A 17,368-nucleotide genomic window follows, 5' to 3' on the forward strand; every position below is an offset into this window, starting at 1 on the left:
GCGAAGGTCAACTATTATCAAATATCTTCATGCTGGGCGAAGTGTGAACGTTTTGGCTTACTCCAGACTGATAAAAAGGCACCGCTTCGCCAATGATAAATACGACTGCAGAAGAAGCAAAAGCCGATTACAACAAAGCAAAATAAAAAATCCGTGATTGAGGTAAAAAAAAACAGCGAGGATCTCAGGGTACACGGGTGTCGTTTGAAATTACACTTCGAATGATCCTTTTATTACGATCAGGTCGTTAATATCTGATATAAGTAGACGTACAACGTTACGGATTGTTCATGAAGGCTTAAGTACATGCCATGTGTCATAGAAGTAAGACAGATTTTTTCTGAAGACAATAAAACCAATTACGTGATCCGTGTCGTTTACGTCAACTTAACAATTTTCGCGAAGAGCAAGCAGCAGGTTGTCTTCGGTTCTTTTCGGACAGTAACATAGGGATTCCCTATCGATGCAAAAAATAATCGCAGAAATAATTTCCGGCGTGCTCACAATCCCATAGGTATATGCTTATTGTGAGGAAAAGCAAACTTAGCTTTGTTGTTTGTGTGGTTTGTGTGATAACTAGTGAAATATACATCATGATACCATATTCCCAAAACGCCAACGAAGCTACATCTGCAGTTATAAAAATCATGCAACCATGGACAGCTAAAGTATCTAAAAAGAGGCCATACGTTTCTCAGCAAATCGGCTTATTCTATATGGATAGAGGAGGACTGGCTTTATTGCCATGGTGTGCGTGGTGGTGTATGGAGTGAGCATATATGGCCACAAAACGGCGCATATTTACATCCGTTGCTGGAGATTCATGTACAGAGCATTTATGAGTCTAACAGATTTCCGAATGACAACATCGACTCGCTCACTCGTGCCTCCACCAAAGAGGCACAGGTACACTCACAAAAGAAAACTGTGGATGGCGCATTATATTGAGTAAACATGACTGTATTCTAGCAAATGTAAGATAGGCTGCTCCAAACTGTTTAGATGTAGCCTTAGGTAGAATCTGAGTAAGTAACAAAAAAAGAAAAATAAAATGCTATTTAAATTTCCTGCCCTATAAATAGATGATCTAAAAAACCAACATATTTGTCCTCCAGGCTTAAGAAAGTAAGCTGTTAAAACGCTTCGTGGCTTATATGGGTTGAAGAAATTCAAATGTTAATGTGACAGTTCCTTCTCTGTATAACAACGTGTATATTTACCGCAATATTACTGCAAATCGGGCGTCGACGACGCATTACGCTGATAAGTAGTTGCTTTACTTTGTTGCAAACCGCTTTGCCTTGATTCTATGGTTATTTCCATGGTGTCTTCAAATGATTGAGGGATTCTGTCTTACTAAAATTGTTCGCATTATAGATATGACTTGACAGCGAAGGTGATATAATGGTTCCTTGAAGCGTCTACCAAACACAAGGTTTCTCTAAAATCTATTTATCCGACCAGTTAGTAGCTTATGCCGTACGGATAATTTATTAGGTATTATCAGATCACCGAAGAACTGCGCTTTATATGATCATCGCGGCCTGGTACGGTTTTTCTCATAAAATACATATTCTGGTTGAAATGAATTAAGCACTAGCATGTCTTGCAAATGAGCCGTCGGACATCGTTCGCTTGACCTATAACAGAAAAAGATGTACAGAAATCAATAGAGAGTTTCACATGGGTTCTTTGTTCGATCCTTCGTAAAGCCAAAAAATGCCAAAAAATCGCTTGTTGTTTTAAAAAGTATTCGAAATAGTTATGTTACCCCTAAATTTCGTGATTGCTATGGACTCCTAAGCTAATTAGGGCAATGAACAAATAACGGTTGGTACTTTTTGGCCCGCCGTTTGTCATGTCTGTTGTATGCCATAACGACTTACGTTGCTGGTGGGCAAAGCTTTACTTGTGGACTTTCGCGAAGGCAGGGTACTTTCATTGTATTGAAGTACAATACTCCGATAGTATCAGCCGCTTGATTATCAACTTCAGCGAGGCAGTTGAAGAAGTCAGTATCACAGTCGCAATGTGATATCGTATAGAAAGCCCAGTTGCGTCCTCCAAAACCAAGAGCCCATGGTCCGACCTGTTGAATAATATAGTGACTAGCATTTTTTATATTGATTTACCAATACCGGTCGGCTTATGCTATTTAGAGGTGGCGATCAGCTATCCTGGAATAGACTAAAGATGATTCCAGCTAATTTCGTAAAGAGTAGGCAAGCCGTTAAATATTGTTAAAACAGTACATAAAGGGCTGAGAAGGCAACGAACTTTAATGGGGCAATGGTCGTGAGCTCTGCAACATTTGTCGAGTTCCACCTCTAAGCCGAGATCGAAATAATTTTTCGCTCTATGCCCAGCACCACACCATTTTGTACCTGCGGATAGAATTAGACGTCATTAGAATGCAATTCATAAGGTCAGAGGCACCGAGGAGTATCCCAAACGCGACATGAAAATATTGTTTGACCCTGCATATATAAAAAAAAATACCCCGCATTTAGACAATAAAATAACTGTGTGAGATATACAGAAGCATTTATGTTCCAGTCCTGTAATAACCACCTCATCGAAACAAAATGTTTTGACAGCACGTTTAATATGTCCAAGCACAGTAGCGGTCTCGTCAATGGACAGGGATTCCCGAGGGTGCCCAACAAAACAACTTTCTCAGTTGTAAGCTAGCCATTTTAGTTTACTTTAATAAAGGCTTATTGGCCACACTGTATTCAGATTTACTAGAAAAACGGAGTGGCGTTTGTTATTCGTAAAGATGACCTGCGTTTACTCTCTGTTCAATAAGCAAGAATGACTCGTTTGTCAAGTATAGAGTCTGACCCACCCAGCGATGATTCGTCCATGACATTCACCTCTGAGTTGAGGCCTCGAGTGCGATTGTTTATGGAGTTACCATACGGCGACATCATTGCCGGCCAGTTCTTCTAAAACGCATACGTACGCACAACACGTAACTATCCATTTTTATTCTGTGTGTGCGAATTTATTGACAATTAAGGAGCAATCTTGGGGAAAAAGATAGCATTCGAGAGACAACGACAAAAACACATGGTTTCTGTTAAGATCATTCCATATACAATCATGCAACGAACAGAATAGCAACTATTAATAATACAATTGTAAATAAAATATAATTGCGAGAATATTCTTTCACATAAGGATCTAATTATTCACGATGCATCTATTGACACGCTTAAAAATTTGCAAACTAGGAATTCGAGATTAGTATGTAGTAATATTATAAATATGAAAGGTTACGTCTTTTGAATGAAAATATCGGCGTTCACTGGCGTATTTAATCAGTAGCAAAAATATTGCCTATTATATTTGTAAATGTATGTTCATAGAAAAGGCCGATGCTGTATATTTGTTTCGTACGTAGGTTCGTCGATGTATTCGAATCACATCGTTCTTTTTCCCAAATATATCGTCGGAAAAAAGAGTCACGTTATTTTTTTCCCATTTTTCTTCTCCTGTTGTTATTGATACCCGTTACGGGCTTTGTGTATTGTAGTTCTAGTGTTGACTAGAGTAGAATCTTGCTATCCAAATGTAACAATAAACCAAATAGAAAACTTGCCTGTGCAAATCTTGAACAATCCTGTTTAGCAGAAAGGATTACTGTCACAACTGCCTAAAAAAACAGTTTTTCCACATGAACTGGTCCGAACTGATATGAAAGGTCTTCTCTGCTCACTTAATAAATCGACTTGTCCTAATCCCATTCAAGCTTATGGCATCGTCCGCTCTTACGAAGGAATGAAAGAACATGCCTTTGACCGGCGTTAGTTCAGGCTCAATCGTCACCCTAAAGGATAGCCGCCACAGTGCAGAAGAACAAGTACATCTATCAAGAGTTGCTGAGTATAAGATGTAATTATGTTGCCTTTTACTTACGATTGAATTAACCCGTAAGATTAACTGATGGGATGCCGACGTTCTTACGAGTCCAACAATGAACCGAAGGGGCTACTGGAGCTACGGATAAGTCAGTCCTCACATTTCCCATAGACTACCCTGCATGAAGACGTATAAAACTTCATCTACCGGACTTGTGTTCACTAGTGATTTTCATGACCTCTCATGTAAACATGTTTATCTATATGTTCACAGGATAACAGACTAAGGAATCCACTTAAATGTTAAATAAAAGAGGTCTACAATGGATAGACTCACCAAAAGGACACTATCAAATTAAAGCAACAACGGATTTTTCGTTCATCCTTTATTCTGCTGAATTGACTGTGCCCGTTGAGTTATTGTACAACGGATACTTCATTTTATTCCGGATCGTATCATATGTGGCTCAAATTGCGTATGTGAGTCGCCGAAGTGACAAGATGGAGACGGATAAAGTAAGGTTTGAAAATCTTGCAAGAACACATTTTCGATCACGCTAACCGTACTTACAGGTAAAAGGCAGATCTGGCAGTGTGGCCATCTAACGTTTCCTCTAACATCGACCCGTCCACCACGATGTACAACGGGCACTTAACAGGATGCCATTGAAGAGAGTAACTGGTAATAATACGTAATAGGTTGACAAATGGTATAAACGCAGTTAGTGGATATTTGAAGCTCTAATGCCATTTGCACAATAAGCGACAATCAGCAGAACACGGTAGTAGATAGGAACGTATACGATGCCCAGGTGTTAGGAGTAACACAAAACATATGACACAAACGACAAAAATACGTTTGTTACAAACGTATTCACAAACCGTTTTGTGATTGAATCAGATGAGAACATCGTCTGAAGATGGCCGAATCAAGCTTCCAATAGCTATGGCTAATCACTTAATATACATACCATTGTCTACTAAAAGGTAAGCTCCATTGAGCAAATTCATCACAGTAAAGTTCTTGATCGAGATTGTAAGTTTTCAGTTAAGTGTGGTATTAAGGTATTATATAAAAAAAAAAGTCAATGTCCATAGTCACACTCCGCAGACCGAGTTGCTATCAACCCTAGCGTGGCAGTTAGAGACCGCAAAAAAAACACCATCTTTAAACGTCATCTCCATGGTTCCTACTTATTAACCTAATATATGATATGTATTAGCTAAATAAATAAATAATAAACCTCAACTTAGCGTTCTCATAGTTGTAGCTAGTATTACAAATAGCACAGTAGACTAGAAGATCTAAATGTATGTCTTGTGATGCGGAATTGGTTGTGCCTCAGTACAACATATAGTCAGTTATCTTCGTTGGAGATAACAAGCTGTCATCAGAAAGTCCCCCTGTTTTTATCTACATACTGCTGGTCATTTGCCAGCTGTCGTATCGTATAAACATTTGCCGACTGTCGTATCGTGTAAAGGTAACAAAAACAACGACGAATTGCCGGGCTGTCGTATCGTATGAAGGTAACAAAAATAACGACGAATTGCCGGAAAAAAGTCATCCCAAAGCCTTGCCGTGTCACCTATATTGAAAGACATCTGACAGGTACACGGATGGCGTATTTACACATACCTATGCATAGAGGCACAAGCATAGACATGTCTGATGAAAACGGTTAGACTGGTCGGTCGGACTGCTGGCTGGCGCATGGATCAGTCCGCGCTAGTCGATGTTTTGATATCTGCTCATACTGCAGTTAAGTAGCGACGGCGGAGAGTAGCTTAAAAAGCACAGTAGTATCATCCGACCGGTGGATTCACTGCCGTTCGACGCCTCGGCAGGGTAGCAAGAGGTTAATATGCTTGTCTGTGAATACTCTTTTGCAGCAGAGCGTAGCGCCAAGAACACGAGTAGTTATCTAAACAACCGCAAGGAATGAGCCGTTAGAGGCTGTATATGAGAACAAGTCCATAATGCGCCATAGTGTGTATCTTGGAGCAAAAACAGACTAGGCCGAATCAAAAAAAAAACGTTAGTTGACTCGGTTTTCGTTGGGAGCGGCGATAGCCGCCAACGGCGGCGGAACAACTCGACCATACGATCACAGCTTTCGAGCATTTGCTTCGAGCATACATACGTGCGAATTCAACGAAAACAAACAGACCGTGCTTCAACAGTAGCGTCGTAAACCTAGTCGTATATTCATCCGGAACTATACAGGTTGAACCAGTTCACATGAATGGCAATTGAAACACTAAACAGAATTCGCCATCACCGATGAGCTCTTTAGGCGATGATGATACAGACTTATGTGTTTCGACATCTTCGTATACGCCTAAGTTGTACGCCTAAGTTAATATTATATACGATGCAAACTCGTGAAGAGAGCAGGTTTAGAGAAATTTTATCATATCATTCATTTCATGCATTTAAATTTTTGGCTACACCCACAATGAACGAAATAAACTCACCGGGATAGATTCCTGAAATTAAGCCCGCTAAGAATCCAGTATCGTCTCCGACGTTATCGACGCCACCCTCGTTCGGCGAATTCATGCATTGGACGATTAAATTCATCATCTTTTTGGCGCATAAATGCCGTATGGGAGCAGTGACGTTCTCCAATATCTTCGTACATTCGTCCCCTGTTCTAAAATCACGAATCGGCAAATCCTAATTAAGCGAAGGGTTAAACTAGTTTGTAGGAGAATACCTCAAACTATTTTTTTCGAACTCAAAGACGTTGATTCTCTTAGGCTATCAAATACGTAAGCAATCAACCTTCTGCATGGCATATCCAAACACCTATTTTAAAAATGTTTTGAATGTTTATTTTGAGTACTTCACAAACAATGCAACAAAGGCCAGTAGCTACGTTTTCAACCGTATTAAAATCAAACGACGTTTCAGCTCCCAAACTTGGAGGTCGCTTGGAGCATTCAAAAAGAGTAGACACCGGACGCGTGACTAAGCAACTGGAAAACATCGTTTGTTATTTCAAAAACGTTAGATGTATCCGTTCATTGTTGCCTTCTTGTGAATTAGATAATGCATCTTAGCAAAACAGACTTCACGGGCATCTCAAAACCCGTATTTATATAGCTTACGCAATACAACCATTCATAACAACAATGATATTGTCAACTCGGAAAATTTTGCGTCCTTTCACGCCTGCTACACAATACGCACATCGTGCGTTTTTATTTTGTCGCCCACTTTACTATAAGAGGGTATCCACCGGGCATCTAAATGACTGACATTCATTCATTCATTTAACAAAAATTTAAGCCTATTACAAAGCAGCTATTATCAACGATCCACTATGCACCGTGCAGACATATCATTACTGTCCCGGAGGCACTCAGAAATCAAGAGCCAACAAGCATTCTCCTGGATGGGACGCCGGGCTCGACCAGAATCGGGACACCAAGCAAATAAATTAGGTATCGCAATATATAAGAGGACCTTGGATTTTCGTTGTGAACGACCGTATTCCCGGTAAATAGTCGCACCGTGGTGGTATAGCGTCGCAGGGGTTCACTGTACTGAAACTCGTGTCAAATTTGTTAATTTTATCTCGCTGTGTAAATGCGAAACTAAATGCGGCAATGCACTAGACAGTCCAAACCCAAATAAATAATCATGTAACGAATTTTTACAATAATGCCTACACAGTCCATCATGTAAATGACTAATGAATATTTTTAGTATCTACTGATCATTAGTATTACTAAAACTGTCGATAGTCACAGTGCGCATTAAGACGTTCAAACATTAAAGATTCTCTTAATGTACAGGAGTAATATAAGTAGCTTTGCGAAGATTTCGCATCGCTAAAGTGGTCCCGGCTAAATGATGAAGATATACACGTATACCTACATATACGTAAAAATAGCCAAATGCTATTAATTTGTCGGTCAAATGACGATATACATCGTCTTCGGAACAGAATAGCGTTTTGTTTCCAAGCTGTGCTTATCGGATACAACTCGATTTGTCAAAATGTGAAATCATACACATTAAAGCCTTTTGACTGGAACATTGATGAGTGACAGCGACTTCGTGTTATTTTGTGGAGCCGATACGGCATGCTATATGAAATAACTTGTAATTTCTTAAGTTACAGCTTTCGTAGAAGTAAACGGATGCGTGGAAATCATCTACATTAGCTGAACAAGTACCGCAATCGTAGACCGTTCTAGACAGTGACAAGTTAATCTCGACAAAGAAATATAAATCAGTTAACTTCATTGTGCGACGTACTATGAAGTTTCCGGGGTTGAGCACAACCAAATAGCATCATATGTATGAAGTCCTATTCGTTCGCGTTCGCTTTAGGCCTCCGGTGCCAGTCTTCAGTCAAGTAAAGTGAGCGGATCTCGATCATCATTCTTCTCACCCTATTGCTGGCGGTTTATCTATTTTTCGGCCTAGAACAGCGAAGTTGACAACCGACTCAAACTGGAAATCAAATATAGTGACAGGTTGACGAGGTGACCGCGCATATGTGTGTCTGTTATTTTTGAGAATTTCACACTAAAGATTATCATTGGCTATAATTTTGGCTTAACCACCAACTGTTGCTAGCAAGCAGCAACTTAGACGCATCGCCAGAGGGAGCACAAGTTGTAAGCTTGGTAACCCACTTGGTAACACGCGGGCTTAGGTCTGCTTTAAATGCTAGACTCAAACGGCTATTAACATTTTAAAAACGAGCTGGATTGGTGCCAGAAAGGTGCGTGCCCGCCCTTGACGGGCTGCAAATCATGTGCGAGGGATGCTTTTGATGTTTTTAAACTAAATTCATATCAAGTGGTCTAGGAACCAAACGGTCCTAAAAAATATGCCTAATGAAAACATACTGAAGTAATAAGGAGAGCTGCTGGTTCCTTCCTATGGCTCGTTTCGGCGCTGCTGTGTTAACCGGACGTACACTTCCAATGATACTGTGTTAACAACTGTTAGGAAATTTTCACCTATATTAGCAATATTAATAACTCCTAGTTGAACCTGAACACGGACCAAATTAAGATGGAAGGATATACCCACAGTCGGGTCAATTTTCAATTGCCCTCCTTTTTTTCAGGAAGTTCCTTTAGTAATGCATTCAGGAACATGTGTATCTCTATGAAGATCTTCATGACTGAAAATAGATAAGTCACAAGAGCTGCGATCTAAGCAAGTAAAGATGTACTTTATACTTACTTGAGTTCGATGAGTTTACAATAAGTTATATTTCCATTAAAAGGTTCCCTTTTAACTTCGGCAATTGTCAGTCCGTACGTGTAAACGATGGTCTTGTGCAAGTTTTTTTTGGGTTCTCGCGACGAGCCTGCACGATTTCTACCGCCAAGGAGACCGAAACTGTAATGCCATACTAACGCCAGAACGAAAATAAGGACTGCGAATCGGGTTGTCAAATTCATTCGCGTCGATTCCTGCACTCTGTATCTGTGCAGTATTTGAGTTGTTGTAAAACAAGCTGACAGCAATTGCACAAGTCAGCTGAATCGATTTTTCTAACCGCTATTGGTACTGAAATTCGTTTGCAGGTGCAATTAAAGCAAGGTCTTTGTTCTTTGATCTCGGTTCTAAGAAATTTCTCGTATTGATCTAAGGAAATATGGCAGTCTATTGTCGCTTTTTGACAAGTTTTCAAACCGACGAGGATGCGATTAGACGATGAAGATCACTGCGTTCTGTCACAGACATCAGAAAGGTAATCAGTCTTCGTCAACAACGAAACCAATCAATTATTCTCGTTGTTAGCTGAACTGTATGAAAGGTCTCGGTGTTATATAAATGCCATGAGTACTTATCCTGCAGGCGTTGCTCAATCAGGTAATTACGGCCTATTCTTCAATGCAAGCAGTGATTTGATAGGTACGTAGGTTTTCTAGATCGAAGTGTCTTGACAACAGCTTTTTTAGGCGTGACCGTTCTTCCAAACGAAAAGCGAAGGCTCTCAGGAAGAAGGGCCAGATCATAGCTATCAAGCTCCTATCACAGATTGGCTAGCCGCGTTGCACCTAGCAATATTTTCGAAAGCAGATCTGATCGTTGCGTGATCGTTGCTGAACTGCGTGCACGTCCTTTCGTATCTGGTAATGTGTAACTGTATGTTTTGTTCTCCCTGTGTTGGGCGTATACACACAATTTGCACGCAAATGCAATGAAGTATTTTGAACTACCGTCATTCGAAAGGCACTTGCTAAAACAGAGTTAAACTACACAATGTGTTCAATGCATCGACACAAGTTCAGTGTTCGAACTTTGTAGCGAAGAGAAGATTGGGATTGATGACAATTGGTCTGAACCTCGAAATCGGGCGGAACCGCTCTCTGTTCCTGTTTAGATCGGTGGTGGGTAAAGCTTGTTTCAACGTTGACCGCTCGTTTTGGGTCTCGGATACACGTGCAAGTGAGTAGTCGCCAATATTGCCTGTTTCGTCTAATTCTAAGCGCTGCTCTTTCGTTCTGTGCTTATGGCTGACTGATGATAGCTGCGGGCTACCTCTGGGCGACTTGTACATTCCGGCTTTCTCCGCCAGCAGTCAAACAGTGGTACTTTATCATGGAGAGGGTCGCGACAGGAAAAGCGTTCTGGAGAGCGCTGTCATAGGCCAGAGAATGAAACGACAAAGGACGATCTGTCTGCAAAATATCTGCAACATTTAAACGTGGCTCATATGTACAGAGGATGTTTCACACGAGCAGAAATTAATCTTTAGAACTTGCCTTCATCTGCCGCAGTGAAGTTAGGGATAGGTGCAACGACGCTTCTTGCCAGACGACTAATGGCTCAAATAAATTACTCCGTCTATTTAAACATAGTATCTTTTATGCAGTCAATTTCGCCTTTGTTATAAAGTACATACATCTTCGCAACATATTTCTAATCTCGAATTACTGTGGATGTTATTAAAAATATAATTGATGGAAGAATTAGGAATATCTGCCTACTCAAGTTATTAAATCTATTGATGTCTAATTGCTGCTATAATAAAACTAGTTAAATAACGGTACATATATTAGCCTTAATAACGGCTACGATTGCTTCGTTGATTTAAGTAATCAACGAAGCAATCGTAGCCGTTATTAAGTATGTGAAAAATAATTGCTACTGCTATGGACAGTCGCTCATATAGCTGGTCGGTGTATTAACTGATGGAGAACTTTAATTGATGAATAAATTCGTATCTCGTTATCTTCGTAGGTTTCCTTCCCTCGATGACCAGACTGCAAAACTTCGCACTGAAAGTTGTAGAAGCACAATACCAGGATCCAATGACCCTTATTTCAATGTCCTTTCTTAAAAGATTCGACACTGTCCGGAGCCTTCCACTAAATTTCTGGCAGGACAGCTCAAACTGTAGAATGCTAAAACTGCGACGGGTAACAGAGTAACTGCTATGGAGCAAAAATGACACCATTTGAGTGGTTATAATGAAGCTCAGGAGTGTACAAATAAGTGATTAGTCTTTTTAACCAATGTTAAGCGTTACTTTTTTTAAATAGCCTTGAAGAGGCCAGCCATGGGAGTTATTAGTAATTAGTAGGTCTTTAGGCATTTATAGCGCAGTTCGCGAATTTCCTTGCGCTAGAATTTTCGGATCCTTGAGTCAAAATAGAGATCCATCTTTGTTAGTCCCTTGACATCCGAAAACCGTTTTCCGGGTAACAGATTTTGGAAATAATCTTTTTTAACGCTTTCATAAGATAGTGTAGCCCTTTATAGACGTCTTTGATGCCTTAACTGTCTTACCCTCCCTATTTTTTTTTCTAAACTTTCCAATAGCGCACAAACTAATCGATGTTGTCCATTGAGACGCGCCAAACTGATCAAGTTTGAGTTTGAGTGAAATTTTCGTCCAGTAATATCTAAAGCTGTTCGTCCTAGAAAGTCTCGGCCTGTCCAGGCAGTGAAATATTATTCACAGAAAAATTGATTTTGATTCACAATAATTAGCAGACCACAGTTTAACGGTTGGAACGCATTTTTGACTATAATCCGGAATCCAATTAGTATATTCTCTTGTTCGGACAGTGTTAACTTGTATTTAAAAAGCAAGCGGCATAAATAGCGCTCAAATGGCGCATTGGGAGTTCACTGTGGCCATTTTCTACCATTTTGCTACTAAGTATAAGAAACAAACATCGTAGTTCAAATATTGCAGAACACATGATACTAAATCAAGGAACGGGTCAAGTAACTCTTTAAACTCGGGGAATTATAATAGAAAAACTTTAAGCTGATATCTAACTATATAATATGAATATATTATTTGCTACATATAAGAAAACCATGAGGAATCTCTATTGCAAGAAAGAATATTAATTATTAACAATATCATTAATGTATCAACATTAACATACTAACAAAAGGAGACGTTGATCTCACTTTTTCCGCGTAACTGCGTGTCGCATGTCCTCATCTATGGTTTCTCTGGCCACACGAGAACTGACTTTTTCGTTGAGAGAGCTAAGTACTGGTTTTGCGATTTCGTTAGCTTAGTTTTCTTTCTAGTATTATCATGAGATATGAAGTAGCAAGCACCGTTGTCTCAGTTAACACTACAACAAGTAAGACATAAATTCAGCACAAAACATTATTTATTGATCGAAAAGTATCTGCCCCCCACATCTTGTATTGCTTAGTTATAATAAATATTTGATTTTTTGTATTCATTTCTCGTAACATGACTGTTTTTTACGTTATATGTAATTAATTGGAACGCAGTAAACAAGCGAAGCCCCAGGACAGATATTTGTGGAGTTTTGGCTAGAAGGCTTTCTCAGCCATCGCAAAAACTATCCTCGTACAATTTTCGTGCCGTGCATGTTACATGTAGCTCACGTTTGTGATCTGCTATCCCTACTCGGCTTCTTTTGTCAAGCTGGTTTATGGTGTAAAATACGCAACGCCCGTTAAATGCCTCGTATAAGCGAAGATTACTTTGTCACTACTTTGTTGGGTTGCTTGCCTATTACACTCCACATTGAGTCTAGTACGCGGAACTAAGTTAGAGATCTCATTTTGTTGTATGTATTTCCTAGAACACCGGAAGGAAGCATCTGAGATCCTTATTAAAGACTGTGTTACACTACTTGAATAACTGAATACAACCCTTCACAATCTAAACACTGCGTGCATTTATTGCCGGTCAATAATGAGATACCTAATATGATGCTAAAACCAATTCTTGTAGCATCGTTCATAGACCAGTGTGTTCACGCCCGTCATGTATACAATAAAAATAGCGCCGACGTAACAGTACAATAAATTTGACATCCTCATTCTATGAATTTTTCTTGAAGAAATGCAAATTTGTAGTCGATCCGCAAGCATGAAAACGACCTTTGTCACAACCTGCCCAGAAAATAAGTCTCGTAACAATCTAAATTGAAGCTATCATGCTTTAGCGTGATTTGCTGAAGTTCTCGATCATCTGTGTTCTAAATATGTGGCTAACAATTTAATCACTGAATAACTTGAAAAATATCATTGATGTCCAACGTCAATTGGTTCCGTCCTGTTTTCTCGGCGGAGTCCGGCAGCGTTTCCGATTCACGGGCACTCTCCCCCGTGGACGATGCGTTTGTTGAAGGAATCAAGGTATTAATGATAAATGGCGTTAGCGGGGGTAGTGGCCTTGAAACCTGGGTGACACTTGTAGCCTCTTCGGTAGTTGTCAACGGTTCGGCCGATTGTGTGATTACGAGAGAGGAGTTCGTTGTTGATTCGGCAAGATCATTCTTTCCTGGAACCATCTTTGATGGAGGTTTCCTATCCAAGTCTAGGGGTTGTAAAGGTTTAAAGATAACATAATCAGGCAACGCTTCGTTTGCGGAATTTTCACCATTTGGTGTTCCCAAATCGGTCAGAAAAGTTGACTTGGTCGATGTCGTTAAGGTCAAAGACGGAGTTGCAGTACTAGTCAAGAATTTATTAGCTTGAGCGGTTGTGGTTGAATCTTCAACTGGACGTGTAACCGCGGGGGCAACGGTTGCTTCTGCCTTGGTCCTCAATTTTTCTCCATTAACGACAGTAATAAGCCTTGGTTGTTCACTATTTTTTATTTCAACATGTTTTGTGTCCATTACACGTCTTTTTATTGGTGGCGATAAACTTTCAACTTGCGCATTTTGATGAGGAGGCCACGGAGTGCCTCCAGACATGACGCCAAACCAGTGTAACCTGTGTTGTTTAGACTGATGAGAACTGGCTGTATCATTGTGTCGGATGGAATGACGAGTGAAATCCAACAGAGAGCCTAAGCCATGGAAAATGTCCATGAAGGTAGCCGAGCAAGAACGGCAGAAAACGAGTAGAATTAGCAACATCGCGGCCGAAATGGACATTGCTGCTGAAGATAGTAGAACTAACGGAGCCGCTTTGAAATGACTAGACGGTCGCGAGCTTCTAAACACAAATTGCACACACATACACAGACTCATACACGTCTATTTTTCGACTCTTTCTCGACTTTGTTTACGGCTGGCCAACGTACCTTTGGAAACAGACCGGTCCGATGGAGGCAAAGACAGATGTAGGAGGTCTGCTAAAAAACCATTAACGTGCTTTTTGACCGTGCACGAATGCACAACGTGCAATGTTAATGAAACATCGCCGCACGTGATAATGAGCTACGATCACAATAACAGATTACATCCCCATTTTCCTATATAGAATAACGATTTTGCCCCGACAAACGTAAATATGCGCTATGAACATCTGTTCACGTTTGGGCAGTTCCGGCAAATTTATGTACTGTCTTTGTTTTTCTACCTGATTATTCTAGGTAATAAAGACTAAGTGAACCAAACCAGTTGATGTCTAGTAGTTCTCTTAATTCCTTAATTTTATGAACGGGCCAGGAATTTCAGGATAGAAAAGTCTCTAAAGATCTATACTTATTTCATTTATCTCGGCGCTCGCATTGTCTTCACGTCTGATGTTAACATTTTGAACATTAAAATTTAAATAATATCCATCAAGTTAACCAAATAGGACGATCTTAATGTGGTAGTTCTAACATATACAAGTTTCGTGTTTATTGTAAAGTGATTTGTCTTTGCTGCTGGTGTAGACCTTATAGCAAATCAATAGTCAGGTTTTTGTTTCATCAAGAATCATTTCTACATTTCATTTCCATGTATAATAGTTAACCTTTCATATCATGCGGGGATTTATCCATCAAATGCAATTGAAATAAATGTTTTCGCGGTGAGTTTTTTGAATAGCTGGAATCTGTAGATTTAGGTTGATTCAGTGCCGAAATGAAAAAAGAGGTTATTGGTGTTGATACAGCAGCTGCTTAAAAATCGAAATGTCATTTACAGCAGCTTATACTGTAGTTACTAACGTACATTAGGTGGGATTTACCAAAAAGAAATTGAGCCGTTCTTAATAAATAGGGTTAGGACGAATACTGCACGGTTCATAAATCATAATGGTTACACAGCCATTAGCATTCCCATGCTGTAGTCTCCAAGAAATCTATAAATAATATATATGTGTGCGTGTGACGTCTTAAAATTAAGACAGTGGCTGAAGCTTTAATTATTTTAGATAAAATATTTTAGGTTAATCGCCATTTTAACACACTTTTTGTGTGTGGACAGGATATTATTATTACTTGCATACCAAATAATGATAATAGCACACTAATTTTATTTTGAGCCTCAAACAAAAATCTTTACGCAGTGTTGATATATCCATTTAATGATATGACAGTAAACAGCAACTTCAAAAATTATAGTCGTATAAATGTCTTAGCGCCGAGCGCTCAAAAAGGCAAATGAGAATCAAAATGGTTAAAGCCATACGTTATCATAAATATGACGTTTTCCATAAATTCGTGCTAAAGTTACTGCGATGTCTGCCTCCAAAGCAGCACGCTGTAATCTCGGTAATTAACAGCGCAACAGTGAGAACAAGAGTGATCCTATGTAGGGAAATATTCATAGCACTGTTGATCTGCAGCCATTACGTAATTAAGGTCGTTTGTATGCAGCTAGTTTGAGAGTGCTAAACGGAAAATGATATCGAAAATCCACAGGCTGATTCTGAAAACTACTTTTTTCTTATAATGTTTTTACCTAAACTGGTATATAGTTGTAAAAATATTTTTTGTCTCAGACTGAAAGATCTTTAACCATTGACCATTTGGATTATGCATTCTGTTTATAGATGTCAAACAATGCACGTAGTCCTAGCAAAAGCTACGTAATTAAAACAGAGTAAAAGCCGAGGATAATACAAAAAAATTATCCAAGCTTTTGCTAGGTTTCGTTACGTTAAAAGTAAATGAATCGTGTCATTCCCTCTCCAAGTAAATTGACAGCAACGCATATCTTCGTCCCTAGAGTCGGAAGCGTTAATACTCCGAAGTAGCAAAAGCAGTAGTGAGAAGAACATGATTCATCTAAGCAGAAATGGAACATAAGTTAAAATAATTTACATACAAAAAAAGTACGATTATTTACTTGAAGTTTTGCCAACAATATTTACTACATATTTGTGTTCATATAAAAAAAAGACTTTGGTGTTGACTAAATTATAACTGATAATCTTCACTTTAAAATGCAATATTTAACAAATCAGGACTATATAGATGCTTTCTCATGCTGTTCACGAAATTTCTCTTCTGCGGTAGCGGTCAATTAACCGTAAGTTTTTATGTCTAATTAGACAAGCATAAATCACGAAGTATTGATTAGAACCTGTTGTACTGGTGGTGGCGTGTACGGTACTATATAGTCGCAGAAATGTTCGAAAAAAATGGTCAAGTGACTGGTAATGGCTTGTATTTTCGCAACCACGGTAGCTGCAGTGCACAAAATCTATGCCAGCAAAACTTCCTTAGGGCTGTACGGATTACTCGACGGCACGATACAGTAGAAAGGCATATAGACACTATTTCTCGAATTCTACGTCTGGTATCGCCGTTAGGTATTCTACCAAACGCGACGGCTGCCTCCCAGCACGAAACAGTGTGTCTATGCACGGGTTCGAAGATAGGTTATAACGGGTCCCAAAGATTAGCAGGCAAATACGTTACCCACTAAGCTATTATGGGAACACAGGTACTCATCATACGTAACATGCAGAGCACACGTCGACAGTACATTTGCAGATATAGCTATCGGTGCGCGTGTACCCTCGTGGCCGGTTACAGCTGTAGCAGGAATTATATCGACATGCATCGTTTCCAATTTGTAATGCCATATAGCAATATTTAAAAAAAAGAAATAGGCAGAACAGCATTTGCAGACTTCGCAGACCACCGTAATAGCTGGCGGGTCAATCTCGCAAACTGCACATTGTGACAACGAGTTTAACATTGAACCAAAATTATGCGCCTGGCTTCCACTTTGCCATTACATTTTATAATTCTTGTTGCTCTGCTATGCATTCAGAATTGTGTCCCCTTTTGTTTAGAGAAGCTATTCAAAAAATTTCGGTTGGCTTTGAAAAATTCAAACGATTTATTTTG

At 39.5% G+C, this 17,368-nt stretch overlaps 2 protein-coding genes across 4 annotated transcripts in view; one reads left to right on the plus strand and one right to left on the minus strand.

Moving 5' to 3' along the window:
* LOC111253886 (endoplasmic reticulum lectin 1) overlaps window positions 1-17,368 on the plus strand; it is a 33,874-nt gene that overhangs the window by 13,421 nt on the left and 3,085 nt on the right. The window contains exon 14 of one of the 2 annotated variants that reach the window (XR_015317763.1): window positions 2-3,182. The exons of the other annotated variant lie outside the window; for it this stretch is intronic. The gene's annotated coding sequence lies outside the window, so the exon portion shown is untranslated. Of the gene's footprint in view, window position 1; window positions 3,183-17,368 lie in introns of those variants that run through there. 2 annotated transcript variants of the gene reach the window in all.
* LOC111253891 (acidic phospholipase A2 PA4-like) lies at window positions 185-10,736 on the minus strand. 2 transcript variants are annotated; one of them, XM_022814077.2, is made up of 5 exons: window positions 9,076-10,736; window positions 6,342-6,520; window positions 2,278-2,384; window positions 1,887-2,089; window positions 185-1,640 (listed from the first exon to the last, which is right to left on the minus strand). In XM_022814077.2, exons 1-5 carry the CDS (start codon window positions 9,294-9,296, stop codon window positions 1,535-1,537), a joined length of 816 nt encoding a protein of 271 aa, XP_022669812.1. In that variant the 5' UTR covers window positions 9,297-10,736; the 3' UTR covers window positions 185-1,534. The 2 variants fall into 2 exon arrangements, with proteins under 2 accessions (XP_022669812.1, XP_022669813.1); XM_022814078.2 differs by lacking the exon at window positions 9,076-10,736 and adding an exon at window positions 8,134-8,264.

This window comes from Varroa destructor, unplaced genomic scaffold (genome assembly GCF_002443255.2).
Source record: "Varroa destructor unplaced genomic scaffold, Vdes_3.0 BEIS01000007.1, whole genome shotgun sequence".
Classification (NCBI taxonomy): domain Eukaryota; kingdom Metazoa; phylum Arthropoda; class Arachnida; order Mesostigmata; family Varroidae; genus Varroa; species Varroa destructor.